Below are 23,276 nucleotides of genomic sequence, written 5' to 3'. Positions count from 1 at the left end.
ACCCGCTCTTGCCGCTGGTTGGCGGACAGGAACGAGGCCGACGGCTGATTGGCTCTGATGCCTGTTCCTGTAGCTACACTTTCCGCCTCTGCGCCTTAGCCCACTTCCTATTGGTCGAGAGAAGTGGGGCCTAGGACTGATTGGTCTAAACTCTTAACAGCAACTGCCACCCCTCCCAACCCGCTCCCCAGCGTTTCTTAGTTTGGATTCGACTGCAGGGTTGCGCGGGCTGGCGGGCGGGCGGGGAGGAAAGAGCACTGGAGGTGGGCGCCCCGCTGGACTCACTTCAGCCCAGGAAAGTCGTAGCCGTCAGCTTTGCGGTCTTGGCTGGATCCTCCCTGCGGCCGCCTCGCAAGATGACGATTTGCGTCTCCCAGCTGTGCTTTCCTCCTCCTCACCTCCCTCCTTGGGAAGGCATTCGTCTAGCGCCCAGGTGGTCTCCCGCGACCTCCCCTCCGCTCGTCCTCTGACAAGTTCCACCAGCGCTTGCGCGCTGGGGTCGCGGCTTGATGATCCCCACCCTCGAGGAGGCTCTGGTCAGTGAAGAGCCAGAAAACGGGATTTGGGGCCAGGTGCCTGGTGCCCACGCCTGCTTCTCTACCATTTAGTGTACAACTGTAACCGTGGACACCTTTCATAACTTCTCAGCTTCAGTTCCTTCATCTAAAAAATAGACATAACAGTACCAACATCATAGGATTGGAAGGGCTTATGAGATCTCTCACCAGGTGCTTATTTGCTTATTTACCATAAGCCTGGCCCATAGCGTTCAATAAATGTGCTTACTGTGTTCCTTGGTCTGGCTTTCGGAGGTGGGGGAAGGAATGAGGGTTTAGTGGGTAATGCGAGCCGAGCAAGGAGTCTACATACTCAAAGAGAAATGCATAACCACAATCCTGCGACCCTTCTGTAACCAACGCCTCTCCCCCCGAGGCCCAGCCTCTGGCCTTTCTAGCCGTACTGACTCTGTGGTAGCAAACCATAGAGTAGCGGAAGTGGCCCGTCCCCTTCCTCTCCCGAGCCAACGGCTCGGCGAAGCTTCTGGGGATTTCTCTGGCGCGGGGGATTGTGGGGTTGCTGGGCGGCCCCGACGCGGAGAAGAGAGAAGGTGTAGCGGGCCACTAAACGAGCTTCCAAAATGATGGTGAGTGGCGTTTCGCCTATCTGTCGCCATCCGCTGCCATCTGGCCCCTGGGTGGCACCGCCCGGCCGGGGTCAGTTCCATAGAGCCCTCCGCTGCCTACTAACTCTGTCTTTGCCCCCACCCCTTGTCTGTGGGCGACCCCGGCTCTCCGCGGCCTGTTTCGGCCGGAGCACGGAGCATGGGCCCTGGGCGAGGACTTCGTGGGGCTGGAGGGAAGGTTCTGGTGTGGCCGACTGGGGACTACAAGTCCCAAGCTGCTTCGGGGCCGCAAGCCGGCTGAGGGGACCCGGTTTTTGGAGCCCCCCGCAATTGTAACCTGTGTTAAATGAGTCCCGACTTGAGCGTGCATACGCGGTCGGCGGGCCGACTGGGAAGCACTGGTACCTGGGGAAATGTAGGATGTAAAAACGTGTGCTTCCTAGAACAGGGCAGAGGCAGCGTGGGGACCTTGTGTTGGGCTGAGCGGAAGGGCTCAACTAGGGTTGCTTGCCGGTCGGTCAGCCTGCCTGCTGCCACATAAATGGAAACAGACTTGGTTTGTACTTTAACACTCGTTCATTGCTTAAGTAAACGCCTATTGAGCGCCTGCTGAATATACCGTACCCAGCTGGTTGTTGCGGGTGCAGCTCCTCAGCCGGGAGAATGGAGAGGGCAGATGGGGACAGCACATCAGAGGTGGAAGGACCCGGGCTCTGACTCCAACCCTCTCTTGCCCTTCCGGATTTGGCATCGGGCCAGGCTTTTCTTAGTTGGCCATCTAACTCTGGGTTTCGTTTTCTTGAGTTGGGGGTCTTGATGAATCCTGCAGGGCCGCCCCCCCCCCCCCCCCGCCCCACTTCTGCATCATTTTTTTGTGCCCTCTCAGTTGTAGATAACTTCCATGGATTCCCAAGCCTCCTGCTATCTCTTGAGTTGCTGTTGAACACGGCCAGCGTTTAAGAAGGTGTTTGAGGCAAAACGATGACTAGGATACTTACTGCTCCCTGTAGTGCACTTGGCAATTAACTCATTTCTATCAGTCAGAGGAAGTTCTCTGTTCTTTTCTGGGCTTCTGCTGCTTTTTCCTGTCCTGGTAGATGTCAAGCTGATACATATGAAGTGTTCTGTTAGGGAATGCCCTGTGAATCCAGTTGTACCCACAGAGAGAAGGAACCTAGGATTTATCTGTACTTTCTCCCTTTTATACCTCCAGTACTGCCCTTTTTCAGTCCCTCTTCAGCATTACCTTTTTTGAAGTCGGCTTCATCTTCTGTGCAGAGTCAGCAGAGCCCTTGAGAGTAAGGGCTCTGGAGCCGCACTGAATGCCTAGTTTTGTAACTTAAGCTGGGCCACCTACCATGTGTGTGACTTTGAGCATGTTAAATTTGTGGCCTTCAGTGTGTTAGAAGGGATTCATTGAGCTAATACATATGAAGTGCCCAGCATCAATAAGCAATTGGCAAATGTTAGCTATTCTGCTAGGTAGTGGTTTGCTTCCTTTCCTCCCTGTAATCTATCCTGCTGACAAGGCTACCATAAGAGTTTTGGTTGGCATTGAAAGAACTGAGGATCAGAACCAAGGTTCTTCAGTCTGGTGATAAAACCCTTTACTGGGATGCTCCACCACACTTGGGTTTTTCCTGAACTGACCCCTGCTCTTTTTCCTTGTGGTATTAGCTGTTTATATTTCTCCTTTTGGAATGTGAGACTTCTGTAGGGCCTACAAAGCATAGGGAACAAAGGGACTGTGGGCAGCTGCTCCTTGCTTTGTATTTAAGAACTCTCTGTGGATTTGGTGTCACCACACTGCCAGTGCTTTTCCAAAAATTAGAAGCTGGTGCTATCTTAGTTCATGGTTTGAATGAAACATGTGCAAGTATATGTAAAGTTGAATTTTTAACACCATAAGCTGCTGTATATTGCTTTCTATGTGGCCAAATCTAGGCGCTCCACAAATTGAGATTCCTATAGTCCTTACCTTTGGGAAGGTCATGCTTTAAGATTGATGGTGATATAAAAATTACGCCAAGAGGAAGCAAAGAGGGAATTATGGGATCCTCTGTTCGGGGTGCCCCTATTGGCTGCTGTTGAGAAAATATGTTAGAAGAATTGGGGCTCTGGTGAATCACTTGCCTGTTGATGAGAAACTTTTTTTTTTTTAATGTCTTTATATATATATATGTGTGTACATATACATACACACGCATATGTATGTACACACACATATGTATATATACGTGTATACATACGTGTGTGTGTGTGTGTGTGTGTGTGTGTGTGTATATATATATATATTTTTTTTTTTTTTTTAAGTAAGTAAACTCTACAGCCAACATGGGGCTCAAACTCATGACCTCGAGATCAAGAGTCACATGCTCTACCAACCAAGCCAGCCAGGTGCCCCAAGAAAGTGGTTTTGGCAGAAGGTGCCAGGGTAGCTCTTGTAAATAGGGGTACAGTTTGGGGGGGTGTTGAGAAAAAAATCTTTACATGCATTGATGTTAGCCTGTTGGAGAGGTGAAAATTTGTTGAAGGCAATAAGATGAACTTGAGATCCAAGTTAGTTTTTGTTTTGAAATGTAAGACTATCTGGGGCAAGGATGAAGCAAGGAAGCTTGGGGGCTGCCATGAGGCATAATTTAGCAGGACTAGGAGAAGGTGGGGACACCTTTTTCCTTACAAAAGGTGGAAGAGGCTTGAAAGAAGTTTGGCCAAAAAGCCATTTCTTGCCTCCAGACCTGGGACACTGGTGAAAGGGAAGGAATTTTACCTCCAGCCCATGCCTGACCCCAGATTTAGGGGTTATCTGACAGGCATTCTTACTAAAGTTGTTTATTGTTTTTGTTTGTTTGTTTGTTTTGGTTTGGTTTTTTTTTTAAGTTTAGTATTTTGAGAGAGAGAACGTCCCTGTTAGCAGGGGAGGGGCAGAGAGAGAGAATCCCAAGCAGGCAGGCTCTGTGCTGTCAGAGTGGAGCCTGATGTGGGGCTTTATCTCACAAACTGTGAGATCATGACCTGAGTGAGCCAAAATCTAGAGTTGGACACTTAACCAACCAAGCCACCTAGGCATCCTGTCTCAGGCGTTTCTTAAAAAAAAAAAAAAGTTTGTTCATTAGAAAAAAATTAAAACAAAACATATAATACAAAGTGTCAGAACCCTCTTTACCTCCACTCTTACTCATTAGCATTCGATGCACATCTTTCCAGCCCCCTTTTATGCACTTACATATTACATCTTGCCTCCTGCTTTCTCTCTCTTTGTGTTTTATGTAGATAAATGTAAATCAGAACATGCCATTCGTGGGGCGCCTTGGGTGGCTTGGTTGGTTAAGTGTCCTATTCTTGGTTTTGGCTCAGGTCATGATCTCTCTGTATGTGAGGTGAATCCCCGCATCAGCACAGGGGCTCTTCGCTAACAGAGCTGAGCCTGCTTGGGAATCTCTCTCTCTCTTTCTCTGCCCCTACCCTGCTCACTCAGGCGCATGTGCTTCCGCTTTCTTTTCTGTCTCAAAATTAACATTAAAAAAAGAACATGCCATTCCTCTGCTAAAAGGTTTTCCAGGCCTTCCTTTTGTAGGAATAAAATCTACACTCCTTACCATGATCTACAATTGAGTATGCCATCTGGTTCTCACCTGCCTCTTCAGCCCTTTTCCAGTCTTCTGTCTACCCACTGCCCTCCTGCTACACTAGCCAGAGGAGTTGAACTTTTTCAGGAATTGGCCAGTGAATATGGAGTCAGCCTCATGGGTCACTAGACTTTCTGGTGTGTGAATCCCTGACTTCTTATTGTTGAGTTGACACAACCTTGTGCTATCCTTTCCTGCTCAGATACCTGAAGCACCCACAGGGGTGGGCCTGGGCAGTGGCTTTCAAACTTGTTATGGCAATTTGTGGTAAGAAGTAAATTTTAACTTGCAGCCTAATAGCACACACATAGCATAACAAGTTTTAAAACAGTTTTTATCTTTACTGTTTTGTTTCACGCATACAAAATTAGTCACAAACACAGGGAAGACTGAGTCTGGTTTATGAGCTCATCTCTGAAGGCACAGGTTTTGATACAGACTCTAGTTTGCTAAGCTGAGGAATTACTGTCAGTGCTAATGGTCACTGGAGCAGAGGTAGCTAAGCAGGCCTTTACGCGGGTATCCCTGTCTTCCCAGAGTTTCTGCAGGTCTGCCAATTAAGCCCCTTTGGGGGTAGTGATTGTTCTCAAGACTGGCATGCAGGGGCGCCTGGGTGGCTCAGTCGGTTAGGCGTCCGACTTCGGCGCAGGTCATGATCTTGCAGTTCGTGAGTTCAAGCCCCGCGTCGGGCTCTGTGCTGACAGCTCAGAGCCTGGAGCCTGTTTCAGATTCTGTGTCTCCCTCCCTCTCTCTAACCCTCCCCCCGTTCATGTTCTGTCTCTCTCTGTCTCAAAAATAAATAAACAAAACAAAAAAAGACTGGCATGCAGAATAGAGAAAAACTTCTGTGGGACATTTGGTTGGAGATTGGTCACAAGGAAGCTCTGTGGTACCAGCATGAGAATGGAAACACTGCTGTATGAATTAGACTTGTTTTGTGAGGCGGGACAACATGCTGCTTCCCTGCTCTCCAGCTGAGCGTCGTGGTAAAGCTGCCTGCCTGGGCATCTCCAGGACACCACCTGAAGCTGCTGGCGCCTCGTGTTTTGCATCAGTGCCCCATCAACTTCCCTAGGATTAAGCTGTAATGCAGATAAGTGGTTGCTTTGCCAGAGGGTGAACACTGGGCTTCTTCCTCCTGTGCTCTGACCTAATTCTTCAACACAGGGAATAGTGTCAGAAGTTGAAAAGGCTGTGCTCGTCCAGCCGAGCGCTGGAGAACACAGTATTTGATTTGTTCTTTTAGACCAAATCGTGCTTGCCATGACCATTTTCTAGCACGCCTGTAGGGTATGTTGTAGTCCTGGCAGTATCTCTGGATGTAGAGGCTGGTTAAGAAATCTATGTGGTGGACAGTGGGAATATGGTTTTAAAGGCCTCCAGAGGGGTGCCTGGGTGGCTCAGTTGGTTGAGCGTCCGACTCTCGATTTCGGCTCAGGTCATGGTCCCAAGGCTGTGGGATCAAATCCTGAGTCAAGCTCTGCGCTGAGCGTGGAGCCTGCTCCTGCACTTGTGCGTGCATGTGCTTTCTCTGTCAAATAAAAAAATAACAAAAGGCCTCCAGGTATTTCTGTTATGAGAGAGATGAAAACATTTTTCTTTTCCCTTCCCTCCTTGAATTTCGTTGTAGTAGATGATTATTAAAAGCAGTCAATTGCTTTCTTCTGTAGCCCACACCAGTTATCCTGTTGAAAGAGGGGACTGATAGCTCCCAAGGCATCCCCCAGCTTGTAAGTAACATCAGTGCCTGCCAGGTGATTGCAGAAGCTGTAAGAACCACCCTGGGCCCTCGTGGCATGGACAAGCTGATCGTAGACGGCCGAGGTAAGTCTGCAGGGTTCCTCAGGCCAGTGTGCAGAAGAGGAGACTCCTGGGGAGTGCTGGGGCTAGCAGAAGTTGGTATCAGAAATTCTACTGCTTTTAAGGTCTCTGAAGGATTGCTTGCTAGGAGATGGTTCCATTTCATACATTGTCCTGAATGCTGAACCCTACAGGGATATATGGAAGAAGTTGAGCTCAGGAACATGTTGCCTCATAGAGAGATGCAGCCTGGAAACATGAAAGAGAACTATCTAAGTTAACTTTGGTCATTCCCATTGTATCATATTACCAAGACAGAATTCCCCCTCGTGTTTTAGTATATTAACTGACGTGAGACAATAGTAGGCATCAGCTATGTTAAGAATATCTAAATGGTTTCTCATTCCCATTTAGTATTTTCTACATCCAGTCCAATGTATGCTAAATGCTGTTCAGAGAAAATCGGGAGCTCATGGTCTTCAGAAGTTTGTGATTTTAGGTGGCCCTTTGTGCACAGAGCTAAATCTATAAAAAGATCAGTTTATTTATGCCATGATCGCCTCTGTCCCATCCCAGTAAAGTGTGCTTGGGCTCCAAGTCCAACTGGAGAAAAGGTCTTTAAATTTTTACTTTGTGTTTGTTCCTTTTAAGGCAAAGCAACGATTTCTAATGATGGGGCCACGATTCTGAAACTCCTTGATGTTGTCCATCCTGCAGCAAAGACGTTAGTGGACATTGCCAAGTCCCAAGATGCTGAGGTGGGAAGATCAAGCATATGTGTTTAAGTGAAGGTTGAAACACATGCCTGCTTGCTCCTTTGCTCTTCTGTCTTAAAAGTTTTTTGATTATATATCTAAAGTTATGATGTCATAAGTAGTACGTGCTTATAAATTGTAAAGTATTTAGATGAAGTTAATCTTCTAAATTCATACTCTTGGGGCGCCTGGGTGGCTCAGTTGGTTAAGCATCCGACTTTGGCTCAGATCACGATCTCGCGGTTTGTGAGTTTGGGCCCCACGTTGGGCTCTGTGCTGACAGCTCAGGGTCTGCAGCCTGCTTTGAGTTCTGTGTCTCCCTCTCTCTCTGCCCCTCCCCTGCTCATACTCTGTCTCTCAAAAATAAATAAATGTTAAAAAAAAATTTTTTTTAATTCATACTCTTTTACTACATGTAGCTGAGATCTTAGAACCAGGCTCCTTTCAGTTACCTGGTAAATAGTTTAAGCTCTCATGTGTTAGTCACCATTTAAGATGGGGCTGGAAACTTTAAGGTTTCCAGTTTATCTTTTTTTTTTTTTTTTTTAATATTGGTAAAATATAGATAACAAAATTTACCACTTCAGGTTTTTTTGTTTTGTTTTTTTTTTAGTAGGCTTCACATCCAGCGTGGAACCCAATGCAGGGCTTGAACTCACAACCCTGATACCGAGACCTGAGCTGAGATCAAGAGTCGGCTGCTTAATCTTCTGAGCCACCCAGGCGTCCCTCACTTTAGCCATTTTTAAGTGTACAATACTGTGGCATTGACCAGTCTATCTTTTAAAACATTTCTAACACTGGAGTCTTGATACTAAATGTTGACAGAAACAGATTTGCATTTTATAGTATTATAGATAGGTTCTGAAGTTATATAAAAAGGTGTATTAGGACCCAGTAGCCTACAAAACAGTATGGCTTATATGAAATTAAAGTGGGAAGAGTCTGAATTTGACCTGTTACTGACTAAAACCTTTCTGGCCAGGAATTTGGCAGCTTATACCCTTTACCGCAGTAACACTTTTAACCCCCTTTGAGAGTCCCTCACATTACACAATGGACATAAGTGAGCTGAACATAAATTTCTGCCAAATCAGAGGTAAACTAGTTTTAGTTCTTCTTCTCCCTCATTAAAAATAGGGTTTAGAGGGGCGCCTGATTGGTTTAGTCGGTTAAGTGTCGGACTCTGGCTCAGGTCCTGATCTCACGGTTTGTGAGTTCGAGCCCCGCATCCGGCTCTATGCTAACAGCTCGGAGCCTGAAGCCTCCTTTGGATTCTGTGCCTCTCTCTCTCTCTGCCTCTCCCCAGTTCGCATTCTGTCTCCCTTTCTCAGAAATAAATAAAATGCTTAAATAAATAAATAAAGGGTTTAGATCCCATTGTGGAATATTACTACATTAGAAAGGTTAGCAGACTAGTGATCTGTCAATTCCAAACAGTATTTAAAATATAAAGGACTTTGGCTGGTCCTGGAAGGTTTGTTTTAGTAGGATTTGGCTGTAAATTATCTTTATGTAAACTCCTATAGTACTTTGTGCTCCTTGAAGAATATTTGTCTCATGCCTCTTGTTACCAGACACATAAGTATTGTATTATAAGCATGACTGGGATTGTCTTAATCATCATAGTGCCTGTATGTAATAAATAAATTGTTGGTTAGTCTGTGTATATGATTTCATATCCTGAAGAACTTTGCAAAATCAGCCCTCTTTGGAGAATGGGCCTGGCTGAGGAATTCATTTTGTAGCCCAGAGCCATTTGATGGGATGGATACCTAACTATCGTCACCTTCCTTGTACTCATTGCAATCACCTACGCTTCCAGAAAAAACATTTCACACCCATTTAAACAGTCCCTAGTTTAAATGGGTAGGTTGCCTAAAAATGGAGTCTCAGGCCTTATTCCTCACTGTGAGAAATGTGAATTTCCTGTCATCCTCTTCCAGGTCGGTGACGGCACCACCTCAGTGACCCTGCTGGCTGCAGAGTTTCTGAAGCAGGTGAAACCCTATGTGGAGGAAGGTTTGCACCCACAGATCATCATCCGAGCTTTCCGCACTGCCACCCAGTTGGTATGGGAATACTGGCTACCTTAGCCTTGTGTTTCTCAGGATAATACCTTTAGCGGAGTATAGAGAGAGGTAACAGGGTTCCCTGGACATTTTCTCAATTCTCCCTATGAATCTCTGTTCTGCCATCCAGTAGCTATTTGACTAGATATTTCCTTAATCTCTTTAAGCCTCAGGTTTCCTGACTGACTCAGTAAGTGAGAGGTTTTTTGTTTTATCTAAAGTTCCTCATGACACGTATCTTGAGACCCTGCTTTTATTGACCTTTGACCTTCATTGTGTGATCTTAGGCAAGTCGGTCCCTCTAGGCTTTCTTTACTTTCTCCCTTAAATATCTCTGGTTCAGGGTGGTAACATGAGATCACATATGAGAAGTGCTTTTGAAAAGATACTAAGTTTGGGGCATCTGGGTGGCTCAGTCGGTTGGGCGGCCGACTTCGGCTCAGGTCATGATCTCGCGGTCTGTGAGTTCGAGCCCCGCGTCGGGCTCTGTGCTGACAGCTCAGAGCCTGGAGCCTGTTTCAGATTCTGTCTCCCTCTCTCTGACCGTCCCCTGTTCATGCTCTGTCTCTCCCTGTCTCAAAAATAAATAAAACGTTAAAAAAAAGAAAAGATACTAAGTTTAACATACAGATATGTATGCCATACATAACGTGTCTAGTAATATATAAAGTGCTAGCAGTTGTCATGAGTGTTTTTTTTTTTTTTTTTTTAATTTTTTTTTTTAAGGTTTTTTAATTTTATTTTTGAGACAGAGAGAGACAGAGCATGAACGGGGGAGGGTCAGAGAGAGGGAGACACAGAATCTGAAACAGGCTCCAGGCTCTGAGCTGTCAGCACAGAGCCCGACACGGGGCTCGAACTCACGGACCGCGAGATCATGACCTGAGCCAAAGTCGGATACTTAACCGACCGAGCCACCCAGGCGCCCCGATGAGTGTTTTTCTTAAGCCAGAAGGTTTGGCCCAATCAAGTGTCCTAGCTTGTTTCCACTCATCTGTTTTAGTGTTCCTTGCATATTCAGAATTAAGTCTTGGAAATACCCTGATGATTCTTCAGAACTATACCTACTGTATATTTGTCACTGGGAGTTTTCTAAACCATAGAGCTGTGTGTTTCCGGGCAGCACCAAGACTCAGAAGTGTGTTTCAGCTGCAGAGTGGAAATGCTTACAATTTGGGAGTAAACAGATTGGAGAGTGACAAGAGAGACTGGGACCCACCTCTCCAGTTTGCCTTTGGCACCAGGGACTCACTCGGCTTCTGTTCTTGGCAGGCAGTTAACAAGATCAAAGAGATTGCTGTGACGGTGAAGAAGGAAGACAAAGTGTAAGTTTGCAGTGGGCTTTGTCAGAGTCTTGACTTTTTGTGGCCAAATTGGATGTAGAAGCGTGTTGCCACCCTATATGGGCCTGGGGCTATTTGGCTCTTGCTAGACCCTTGGCTGTGCCCCAGCTCACAGCACAAAAGAGGCTGTAGACTGTAATTTTAAAGCTGTCACATACGAGGTCTTTGACCGCAGTCACCATCTGTCAATGATAATTTGCCCTAAAGATTGTACAAGATGAAGTTGATGTGGGCTGAGTTTAGAGGCTAGAACAGAAGCCCCCTACACATTGCAATAGACTCAGACAAGGGGCTTTCCAGACCTGACACAAGCCCCACCTATCCTTGTGTCCCAGGGAGCAGAGGAAGCTGCTGGAGAAGTGTGCCATGACCGCTCTGAGCTCCAAGCTGATTTCCCAGCAGAAAGCCTTCTTCGCTAAGATGGTGGTGGATGCGGTGATGATGCTCGATGATCTGTTGCAGCTTAAAATGATTGGAATCAAAAAGGTGCAGGGTGGTGCCCTAGAGGTAAGCCTGCTACAGCCTCCCTGGGAGGCTTCTGCTTTCATATTGACCCTTCACATAGGTTGGTACAGGAGATGAACACATGTTACAGGAATAGAATGCGTGTTGAGCTAGAAGTCAGACTGGAGTTGTATTCCCCATACTGTCACTGCAGGCTGTGACTGTAGATATATTTTGTAATTTCTGTGGACCTACATTTACTTGTCAGCAGAACAGCAGATCGAACTAGTTGATTGTTAGAATCTTAGTGTAATGTGGGAGGGGATGGGACTAGCTCCATCTAATAAATTACCTATGACCCTCTCAGTTAATAAGCCTGAGAAGTACTTCTCAGTCCATTCTCCAAGTGACATGCCCAAGCTCTCCCTTCTTTTATTCATTTATTTTGGATAGATGATACATAGTTCTAAACGTAAAAAGAATCCTAAAGGAAAAAAGTAAACGTCCCATTCACCACTCCTGCCCCAGATACAACCACTAATAAGTGAGTGTGTGTGTGTGTGTGTGTGTGTGTGTGTGTGTGTGAGTGTGTGTGAGTGAGAGCAGGTGCCTCCAGAATTGTTTTATGCATCTGTAAATACATATGTAAATACTGCTTTCCTAAACACAAGTGCTTATTTATAATACATAGTGTTCTACAACTCACTTTTGTCCGTTTAACAACTTAATTTTTTTAATGTTTATTTAAGACAGAGGATAAGCAGTGGAGGGCCAGAGAGAGACACACACAAAATCTGAAACAGGCTCCAGGCTCTGAGCTGACAGCACAGAGCCCACATGGGGCTCAAACTCGTGAACCATGAGATCATGACCTTAGCCAATATTGGACACTCAGCTGACAGAGCCACCCAGGCGCCACTAACAACTTATTTTAGAATTTGATCCATATCAGCATGTGGGGCTTTTAATTCATTGCTGTCCAATGGAACTTCCTGTCACGGTAGAACTGTTACATGTCTGTGCTGTCCATTTTATGGCAGCCACTGGCCATGTGTGGCTACCAAGCACTTGAAATGCAGTTAATACAACTGAAGAACTAAATTTTTAATTTAATTTTTATTTATTTAAATTTAAATAGCAACATGTGGTTCATGGCTAGTGCATTGCACAACCTAACTGTAACTTGTTCTTTTTTTAACACAGTAGTATCTGTCTGGAAGCATCCTGTTGGTATCTCTATGCTGCTTTGGCCTTTCTCCACTCTGGCCTGCCCTACTTCTTAATTTTCTCTATCTTGGTGACCCAGCTTGAAGGGATTTGGATGGGGCGAGACCTGCTTCAAATATTATAGCCTGGCGTGGCCCTTCACTTTTCTGTTCTTTGACTTTTACCCTTCTGAGTTGCACTCCCACTCTGTTGTCCTTCCTCCTGTCATGGCACATGTCAGTGGACTCAGGTTCTCTTTCTGTAATAAAACTTGTGAGGAATTTGGAGGTCATCTGAGTTACTTCCCTGTCTTTGGCCCCAGGTACCAGTGCTTTCTTGGCCCATCATGGCTTACTGACTTTGTCTTTACCCACTACTTTGGTAGCAGTCATCCATCTTCTCCTGGGCCTTCCTATTTCCCTGGACTCTTGAGATTAGATTGGCCAATTCACTCAACTAGGGATCAAAAATAATAATTTGGTGGGGGCGCCTGGGTGGCTGAGTTGGTTAAGCATCTGACTTCGGCTCAGGTCATAATCTTGAGGTTCATGAGTTCAAGCCCTGCATCGGGCTCTGTGCTGACAGCTCAGAGCCTGGAGCCTGGCTTCAGATTCTGTCTCTCTGTCTCTGTCTCTGTCTCTCTCTCTCTGCCCCTCTCCCACTTGCGCTCTCTGTTTCTCAAAAATGAATTAAAAAAAATTTTTTTTTAAGTAACAATAATTTGGGGCATCTGGGTGGCTCAGTCAGTAGAACATCTGACTCTTGATTTCAGTCAGGTCATGATCCCAGGGTCATCGGATCAAATCCCGTGTCAGGCTCTGCACTGAGCATGGAGGCTTTTTAACATTCTCTTGGACTCTGCCCCTTTCATTCACACATGGGCTCGCGTGTGCTGTCTCTCCCACCCCCTTCCCTCTCCCTTTCTCTCATAAAATAAATAAAACTAATTTATCTAGTGAGAAGGCCAGAGAACATAGAGGTATTGAACGGAAATACCCTTTTTTATCGTGTGGGAAATGACTTGGTCATTTAGCAAGAAAGAGATCTGAGATTTGAACCCAGGTCTTTAGATAGTCCTAAAGTCAGTCCCAAGTGCAACATGCTTTCTTACTATGTATGCCCTGCTGTTAAATCCAACCCATGGGAAGCCACAATGGTGGCTTGGGAATTGTACAGGGAATTTCTGACTCTTAAGATCTTTTGGCTTCATCTCCTGGGAAGAGGAAGGACCTAGGATGCTGTACACAGGAGTATGTGTGTGCGCGTGCAGTAGGAGCGTGTGTAGGTGTGTCCAGTAGAAGACTGGGGGGTGAGTTGGGATTGAAGAGGCCTGTGCCTTATTCATAAATGCCTGGTTCCTTGCCTGGCACTGTCGGTAAATACATTCAGTGTTAGCCCTTGGCTCCTGCTTTGAAGGCCAGTCTTAGAAAATAGCCCAAACAGGCCTTTCCCATGCTTAGTCCCTGTAAGCTGAATGATTGATTTTCTTTATACTGAAGGGATAACCAAAATATGTTTTGTATTTTTCCTAGCTTTTATGAAAGTGGAAAGGCTTTGTTGTAACAGTGAAATAAAGACGTGGTTAACTCTTTCATGTTTGCAGAAATGGACACATGTTAGTCTAGCACAGCACTAGCTTGATTTCATTTCATGCCAGTAGTGACTGAACTGTTAACTGTTTGTTTTTTTAAACAGGAGTCCCAGCTAGTAGCCGGCGTTGCGTTCAAGAAGACTTTCTCTTACGCTGGGTTTGAAATGCAACCCAAAAAGTACAATAATCCAATGATTGCCCTTTTAAATGTTGAGCTTGAGCTGAAAGCTGAGAAAGATAATGCTGAAATCAGAGTCCACACAGTTGAGGTAGGCCCTACCAGCTGGCTAGAGGCATGGAGTTGTCAGCGTTCTGGGCCAAAGTCTTGGGTCTTTGTGGCTCTCTTGGGTCCAGCTGTTTCTCAGGCTCCTTATGAGCCCCATTCTCCTCTTGTCCCCCTGAATATGTTGATGTCCAAATACTAGGCCCACTTCTTTCCTCACTCTTCTCTCTGTGAGTGAAGAGACTTGGATAGGGACCTGAGGAGACTTGGATAGGGGAGACCTGCTGAAATATTCTCTGGCCCCAGGGAAGGGGCTGGCAGCTGCCCTCCACCCATACACTGAGCCCAGTGTTTTGATTCCTCTTACCTGGGCAGTTGAGGGCCCCTCACCTCCTATACTGGGTCCCACACTGTAGGGACAGGTGTGCTCCCATCACTGATAATACCAAGGCTATCTCGAGTAGCAGTGTCATCCAGCTATAAGTAGGTGCTGTTGGGTAATGTGTCGCCAAAACACAGTGGCCTCTGGAGGGAAGGGATCTTGTTATTGGGAACTCCATGGGTACAGCATCTTAGAGGAATCTACAACTCTGCCAAGCTAAACTATTTCTCACACCTTGGCATACCAGCTGTGGAGTAACTCCCAGTCCTGGGGTTTCTTTCTACTTTGGTGTCTGAAAGTTTTAGGTGATTCCTGATTTCTCATGTAGGGTTCTTGTTACTTGGACTGAGGAGAGGCTATTTTGTTTACCCTTTTTAATTCCCAAATACATCAGCACGTTTTATTTTGGGGAGTATATTTTAGCCTACCATATATGCTAATCTCCCCCCTGCCCTTCATGCCCCTCCCCTCCCCAAGCATCCTTATCCTTTTCTGGGTCTCTCTTCAGGATTATCAGGCAATTGTTGATGCTGAGTGGAACATTCTCTATGACAAGTTAGAGAGGATCCATCACTCCGGAGCCAAAGTCGTCTTGTCCAAACTCCCCATCGGGGATGTGGCCACCCAGTACTTTGCCGACAGGGACATGTTCTGTGCTGGCCGTGTGCCAGAGGAGGATCTGAAGAGGACAATGATGGTAACTAAACATTCACAGACTGCTTCTTGGCTTTTGTGGCCCTGGAGGGGTTTTAATTTACTACGGGTATACTGGAGTGCACTGTCAGGTTGGCCTGTGACTAGGCCTGTCTAAACCTTGTTCTTTTCTTTTTTTTTTTTTTTTTTTTTGCCGTGAAGCACTCCAATCCCATGTGCATGTGCTCGGTGTAACCAGAGCAAGTCAGGAAATCTGATTGGTGAGGGAACCTAGCAGTGATGCTCTGATCAGCTAGATCAGTTCAAGTACTGATGTTTTCAGCCACATTTCTCCTTTTTCTTTTTGAGCATCTCCACAAGATATGTTAGGTCTAAAGCACTGATCCTAACTTTAGTTGTTGGGCCCAAGGCACACTAGTTTGGAGGCGTGGGTGTTGGGTGAAGTAAAAGGTCTCCATCTCCTTTTGACCAGGCCTGCTTGTCCTTCGTAGGTCTTTGTTCTGTTTTGTTTTCTCCTCTTTTAGGGAGGTAAATGGGAGGTTGTCCAGTGCAGGGAGTCCTGGGCACTGTGGCAGGGTCTAGCATGGGAATTGGCTTTTGAGACTAGGTGGCAGGAAGCTCTCTTCTGGCTTCATGTGAAGGTGATCTGATCTCTTGTGCTTCTCAGGCCTGTGGAGGCTCCATCCAGACCAGTGTGAATGCTCTGTCAGCAGATGTGCTGGGCCGCTGCCAGGTCTTTGAAGAGACCCAGATTGGGGGCGAGAGGTAAGCAAGCCATAGGCCTGGGCTGCCTGCTGGCAGAGCTCATCAGACCTGCCTGGGTCTGGCCTTCTGCCATCTTTTGGGTGTGGTATACAACATGTGCCGCTCTTTTTTGAGGTCTCACCTTTTGGGACATAAAGAACTCAGATATAAAGTATTTCAGGAGAGCAGAAGATCAAGTTGGATCTAAAGTCTGACTCTACAGTATCTTCTCCCCTAGGGTTACAGCCCCAGACCTTCCCCAAAACTCTTCAAGAGTAGGATTGGAAACCCTAGCGAGGAACAAAAGAGCAGCTGTTGAGTGTTGGGCGAACGTGGTGAGGTCATACACAACAGGTTGGCAGCAGAAAGAAGTTTACATGTATGATTTGATCCTGGGTGTAGGTATAATTTCTTCACTGGCTGCCCCAAGGCCAAGACTTGTACTATCATCCTCCGTGGTGGTGCTGAGCAGTTCATGGAGGAGACAGAGCGGTCCCTGCACGACGCCATCATGATTGTCAGGAGGGCCATCAAGGTACTAGACTGGGGGTTTCCTGGATCTTTGTGGTGATTTCTACCATATATAACTTATCCTTCCCTGGGTGGCCTGTTAGCCCTGATTGCCTCACAAATCATAGACAAACAGCTTCAGTCTCTCAAAATAGGTCATGCTGCCTTAAAGGCTAAGACTTGTTCTCGTAAACAAACAGTGGAGCTACTGTCCTTAGCCATCCCAGTGATTGCACCAATGCCCTCGAGGTCCAAAGTGACCTTGGAGATGGTCAGAAACCATAAGGTCCACCAGATGGAGGTTGGAATGTGCTAGACAAGAGCCACATCTAGGCTTCCTGGGGTTTGGGATGAGGGAGGAATGAGGAACTACTCCCTTTCTGTACTGGGAGGACCTTTTGACTAGCTGGTCCAACTCTGCTGTGGCTGGACCTTGAGCCAGGGGCCTGTTAGCATTAAGAGGTGGGTCTGGTCTCTGCAGAACGATTCAGTGGTGGCTGGTGGCGGGGCCATTGAGATGGAGCTCTCCAAGTACCTGCGGGATTACTCAAGGACCGTTCCAGGAAAACAGCAGCTGTTAATTGGGGCATATGCCAAGGCCTTGGAAATTATCCCACGCCAGCTGTGTGACAATGCTGGCTTTGATGCCACAAACATCCTCAACAAGCTGCGAGCTCGGCATGCCCAGGTGGGTCCGTCTCCTTGAGTCCAGGGATTGGGTGCATGGGGCTAAATTTTGAGTGTGTGCTATGCTTACTCAAGCTCCATAGAGTGTTCAGGCCCATGACAGGGCTGGAACTAAACCCAGTACCGACTCAACTGTGTCTCCTCTGAGGGCAGAGGGAAAGCCACAGTGCCAGGACTGGAGCCTCCAGAGTTTTTTCAGTGCTTCTACCAAGAGTATAATCATAGCTCCTTGTGGTGCCATCAAAGGAACCAGGGGCACCCTGCAGCCTCCTCCCTGGAAGCACACGCTGAGCATGTTACTGGGTTTCCCAGTGGTGGCGAGACATGCCAGAGCCCTGCTGCTGGGCAGTCCAGCCATGGTGCTACCATCTCTTAAGTTGTGATCTCTGTGAGAACTTAAATGTGTTCGTTTGGTATTTAGCAAACATTTGTTTAGAGATATTTGTTAAGTGCTCAGTACTGTGACAGCAGCGCTCCGTGACCTTGCTTCTGCCTTTGTTAGGATTTTAAGAGAGTCCCTTCACTTCTTTGCATCTCCATTCCCTCATCCGAAGTGGGGACTGGTGGAAGCAGCGAGATAAGGGATTGGAAAGTGTTCCTCTTGAGAACTGTGGTGTGATATACACAGTCCTCGGGTGACCTGAGGACTGGACCTCCCCAAAACACGGCACGTTGCCTAGAGGAGGGCCCAGAGCTCTTGTGTGAGCAGCATGTCTAGGGTTTGAAGGGGGTGGTCGTTGGGGGCACGAGTGGGAAGAGAAGACCTGCACTTTCAGGTTCTTTGTGTGATGCCAGACAGATGCCATCTTTCTTAGGGAAATGCTGGCAAGTTCAGAGTATGAGGTTTACTAACGACCTTGTCTTTGGGAGGATTTGCAAGAAGAAACTTGAGAGCAGTTCCTTATTAACCTCCCCTCCTCTCCTGCTCTTTCAGGGGGGCATGTGGTATGGAGTGGACATCAACAACGAGGACATTGCTGACAACTTTGAGGCCTTCGTGTGGGAGCCAGCTATGGTGCGCATCAATGCCCTGACCGCAGCCTCTGAGGCTGCCTGCCTTATCGTGTCGGTAGATGAAACCATCAAAAACCCTCGCTCAACGGTGGACGCTCCCCCAGCTGCGGGCCGGGGCCGGGGCCGGGGCCGCCCCCACTGAGAGGCTCCCTGTCCCTCATGAGTGGCCGGCGGGCTGGCTGCAGGGTATGCTTACTCGCCCCGTCTTGGTTAGTTGGTATTACAAGGAAGGGGTCGTAATTGGCCCACTCTGTTCTCACTGAGGTTATTTAAATAAAGCTAAGACTTAGAATTCACTTTGCAAATTATTTGGGCACCGGACTTTTACTGATAAATGTCTTGACTCCAGCTCAGGATTTTACTTTCGTATGTACTCACCTGACAGACGGAAAAGTTTTCTTCTCTCCTATCGGACTGAGTCCTCAACAGCGTCTGGTTTTTAAGGCAGAGGGTCCACTCTGCCAGCAGAGAACTCCACCTGAGGGGCCTCCGTCCAGAAGTTTCACTCGGAGCGCTCTCTTAGTCCCAGAAGTAGTTAGGAGATGTGGAGTCCCTTCCTTTTCTTCTGACGTGATCTTGTTTAGCCCTGGCCTTGCCAGGCAGTGCTCCAAGGACTTCTGTGGGTTTGAGTCAATGCATTCTATTACCTTGCTTGCTCCTTCCACTTGTATATTCTTTTTGGCTCAGTGTCCTGGTCTCTCTTACTCAAGATCTCTCGGAGGAATGTGTAAAGAGGCCACATTCCCTTTAAATTCTGTAGTGATTATCTTAAAAGTCCATTGAGGAGAGGTGGCTGAAGGAGCACCCACGTGGTCTTCTCTGTTTGACCACCAGTGGTCTTGGGGGTTCCTTTTGCTTTCTTCTGACCAATGGAGGTTTGCAGTGGCCACCACAGATCAACTAGAAACCAGCAGGGTTTGACTGCGTTCTCATTTATACTAGTCCTCAGAGCTGGCCTGCAGCTAGCTGTAGTTAGTAACTGTTGAAGGTAGAGGTGAGTAACTATGTCACTTTGAGCCATGGAAGCTTTTGCTGCCTGCAACTGGGAGGTGATTAGAAAGAAAGTCTCTTGAGTCTGATCCCCTCTTGGTTAGATGGACTCAAAAGCAGGGATGGGGTGGTGATCAGGTCCCGACTGTGGAGTCTGACCTCCCTTCTTTTTTTTTTTTTTTTCTTTTTTTGAACCCTCCCCCCCCCATCCCTTCTAACTTGATAGTCTCTGGGTAAACTAATTTTTCTGAGCCTCAGCTGCTCTACCTTTGTTATGAACATAAAAGTAGCTGGCTCAGAGTTATGCTCATCTACCTGTTTGATGCTAGAGCCACTCACAATTTAAGCCTAAGCACCTGGTCTTTTTACTGGCTTTAAATCTTTCAAGACCTGAGTAATAATCAGTGGCGCGACTTCATTTTGCAAACTGGGGTAGTCGAGGCCAGTGACGGACAGTTTGGTCTCTCCCAGGCTAAAAGCCTTATTGGCTGGCTATAACTTCCGGCAGAGGTGGCCAAGCCATTGAGGGACTGGACAGTGCCCACTGCTCCTTTCGTCCTTGTGCAGGGGTTGTCCTTAAAGATGGCGTCTCCCAGCTGAATCAGAAACGACACCCCAAGGTTTTTTGTCTGCATGCAGACGCTGAAAGAGTGAACTGGGACAGGGATGGATAGTGACCTGCATGGCTTTCAGCGACGTCTGCAGTCCTGACAGGTCTTCCTAATGCTTTATTCACTCTGTTGATGCCATTCAGGTCATCCAACCACTTCCTGCCTCAGTGCAGTTTAGCTGCAGAAAGGCTTGGTGACGCAGATGGACAAATACGGCCACCTACCATTTACTTCCCTGGCAGATATTCCAGTTTCACCACCTTTTTATTGGATACAAAGTCATAAATTCTCTGATGCCCATGTGAGTCCTTTTAAATACATACACTCAGGTACATTCGGCACAGGGCATCTGTGGATAATGTGGAGCAAAGTGCTGGGATGGTGATGCCTGGGTGGGGCAGAGAAGTGGGGCCAGGGAAGGCCCCCTGGGGGCTGGAGGTACAGGCACCACTTCAGAAACAAAACCAAAAAATGCTCTCCACCCCTCCACCTCATTTGCTGGGGGTGGGGGGAGCTACCCTCTCACGGCTCAGGCGCATTGCAGCCTGGCTGTGCGGGGAAGGCAGGCCCGGGGGCCACTTGTGGAGGTCCCCGCTAGCGGTGCCCACTAGAGCCAGGCCTACCGGTGCCAGTCATGAGGCAAGCCTAGGTCACCTCAGGCCTCTGCGCCTAAATGCAGGACCCCTGCTAGGGCAGGGCTGAGGCCAGGAAGCCCGAGGCCAAGCCTCCTGGAGCCATGCCAGCAATGGCAGACAAGGCTTGGGCTCATGGTGGGGAAGCCTGCCTGATTGTCAGGGCAGTCTTGGGACTGGCCAGGGTCCCGGGGGGTTGGGGAAGAAATAGGAGCTGGTTGCCTTAGTCGGCCCTGGTATTCTGGTCTTCACCCAGTCCTAAACCTTATCCTCAGGCAAAGGCTGCAGATGAATACACTTGTCCAGGAATAAATACATACACACGATACACAGCAGTATATACAGAAATGCGGGCCTGGAACAAGGCTGGGTGAGAAAGCATGACCACCAGGGTTAAGGAGAAGTGCTGCCAGGCCCCTGGGGGAGGGAATTCTACTCCTCAAGGACTGATGGGCTAGACAGATCCCATCAGTTTGAGTTAACTCCTCTGGGCACGTGGGCCCTGCACCCGCTCACCATCTCCCGTCTTCAACCCAAGTCCACCAGGAATTGGGTCTTTGGCACCAATAGTCACTCTGGAGAGGTCTTCAGCTTAGTGCCTTAGAGGGACTTAGGGACTGGGCAGCTTCCCACCCATGGCCCAAAGGACCAGGGGAACAAGTAGAACCCAAAGGGAAAGGATGGAGCCAAACCTTGGAGCAGCAGGCATTGGGAAGGAGGTGGCTTTTTCGTTGTTGAAGGACTTCCCATAAGAGGCCGGCTCAAACCACTCACAGGACCAGGAAATCCTGGACTGCCTTGCTCCTTAGGTGGTTTCTCAGCCAGTGAAAAGCCATGGTTCTGGGCAGCACATTTCCTCTCCCCGGGGGGTCAGACATACACAGCATCTCCTTTGTTCCCTGCTGGTGCCATGGGGAGGAAGCCCAAGCAAAGCCTGATGAATCAGCCTACCATTGCAGGCTATATAACAGGGAGAGGTGGTAGGGACACCAAGTGCTGGGGCCCATGGGACCTCTGCATGTGCCCAGGACCCCCGAGCAGGGCCTGCCTTGACTGGGTCTCTCAGGTACTCCTCTCCCTTGCATCTTATTAGGTGTGAGATGGAGGAGGAGGATTCTCCTTTGAGTGAGGGATAAGGTGCCTCAGGGATGGCCAGGCCCTCCGTCCCTGTTTTCCATCCTCAGCCTGCTGTGTGGTTGCCAAAGTGAACAAATGGAACGGGCCTGCAGACGAGCTCCCCGCACAGCAGCAGGGCTCATCCCGCCGAGAGTCAAAAAATAGCTTTGAGTTGGGGGACAGGGGGCCTGCAACTTCCCAGTTCTCAGCACACGTGAAGTCCAGGGTGCAGGAGTCTGTCAGCCCCAGGGGCAGCTGTGCGGTAGAACACGCTGTGACCCATCGTTCCCGTCGGCAGGGGCCTGTGCAATATGTACTCCCACACATCCTTTACACACACACTAAGCTGGCAAATACAAGGTGGGGACTTGCTGGCCAAACTTCCTGCCAGCCAGGAGAGGGGAAGCCCTGTTCACTCTTCTGCCCCCAGTGCTGGTGGTGGTCAGGGCTGTTGCAAGGATGTGTGGATGGGTGGGTGGAGTGGGTGAATGAACCTACTCCAGGAATCAGTTCTTTCAGCACTTTCTCCCACTCTAGCTCACTGCCCATGCACCCTGACCTCCTTTCCTGACATCCCAGTGGGTGCCCACCCAGGGAGAAATTACCCAAAGCCTTCTATTCAGAGATGGAAGCTTCCTGGGGCAGAAAAATCCCTCAGTAAGGCAGGCTCAGGCCAAGCAGGGCATCCCTTTGTGCTTTGTCCAGGAGATGGGGGGAGTGGGGGGACGGGGGCAGGGGTGGGCAGCACCTCCGGTCCTAAGGTCTCAAGCGGGAGCTGTAAAGGGTGCAGTTGGCAAGGCAGGACAGATGCACCCAGGGTACCCTCATATCTTTTCCAGGTCCCTGGAGGACAGAGAAAAGTTGTGCTTCTTCCTGTGACTCCGGGGGACAAGGCCGGGGAGGTGGGAGCCAGTGGAGCCAGCCGCTCTGGAGTGGGGGATGCCACACAGCCAAGGCTTTGTGCACGACTGGACAGGGAATTGCCAACATGACACCCTTGGTATTTGGGGTCTTCAAAGGGCAAGGCCAGAATAAGCCACGGGAGGAAAAGTCATCAACAAGAGCCGGGACAGAGCTGGGTGTGGAGCCAGGGGAGCTGGACGCTGAGCCTGTGGGGTCCCTGCTCTGGAGGACTCATTACAGGGTAACCCAGGCTGGGTCTTGATGTCTAAGCCAGGCTGTGGCAGAAAGTTGGGTCACTGCAAAGGGCTGAGAAACTAGAGTCCAGCCCCAGCCAGGACCAGCAACCTAATGGTTAGGGCAAAGCTGATCCTGTATAGGAGAGAAGGAAACCCTAAGATGGATTGAGGTTAATGTTTGAAAGAACTTTCCAAATGAATGTTGGCAGGACCCATAGCCTCTACACCACCGTGAGGGTTCTGAGAGTAGGAACTGGGGAGACCTGAGTCTTTGGAGCCTTAGTGCCAGAACCTGGTCTTGCTGGAACCGTGCAAGTCTGTGAAAACCTACTTGCGTTCTGTGACTTCTAAGCCAAACGGCTGTGGCTCAGGCCCCAGCACTGCCCCTAGGCTAAAGAACTCCAGCATAGCCCACAGTCCATAGGGCCAGTGGAGACTGGGGAGGGAGGCAAGTCTGATGAGGGTGCTCTTCCTCATTCTTGGCCTCATGCGTCTGGTTCCCTACCAAGGCTACATCTTCAAGCAAGCTAGCCAGACAAGGAAGCAGCCCAAACCACCCTCCTGGCCTCCTCCAGACCCCAGCACAGAAGGCAGCCCAGTGACTCCCTCCC

At 48.3% G+C, this 23,276-nt stretch overlaps 1 protein-coding gene and 1 long non-coding RNA gene across 2 annotated transcripts; both read left to right on the top strand.

Moving 5' to 3' along the window:
- The first annotated feature begins 1,011 nt into the window (after positions 1–1,011).
- On the top strand, positions 1,012–18,469 carry CCT7 (chaperonin containing TCP1 subunit 7). The gene is made up of 12 exons (XM_060657697.3): positions 1,012–1,144; positions 6,423–6,576; positions 7,204–7,310; positions 9,254–9,379; positions 10,652–10,704; positions 11,058–11,229; positions 14,068–14,232; positions 15,077–15,265; positions 15,890–15,987; positions 16,369–16,501; positions 16,958–17,164; positions 18,098–18,469. Exons 1-12 carry the CDS (start codon positions 1,139–1,141, stop codon positions 18,317–18,319), a joined length of 1,632 nt encoding a protein of 543 aa, XP_060513680.1. The 5' UTR covers positions 1,012–1,138; the 3' UTR covers positions 18,320–18,469.
- Positions 18,470–19,337: 868 nt separating this feature from the next.
- LOC132694434 (uncharacterized) lies at positions 19,338–23,258 on the top strand. Its single transcript, XR_009617308.3, has 2 exons — positions 19,338–20,079; positions 22,366–23,258. It is a non-coding gene; the product is annotated as an uncharacterized LOC132694434 (long non-coding RNA).
- The last annotated feature ends 18 nt before the right edge of the window (positions 23,259–23,276 follow it).

The sequence above is a fragment of the Panthera onca genome, chromosome A3 (genome assembly GCF_046562875.1).
Source record: "Panthera onca isolate mPanOnc1 chromosome A3, mPanOnc1 haplotype 2, whole genome shotgun sequence".
Lineage (NCBI taxonomy): Eukaryota > Metazoa > Chordata > Mammalia > Carnivora > Felidae > Panthera > Panthera onca.
This window is presented reverse-complemented; position numbering and strand designations above follow the sequence as displayed.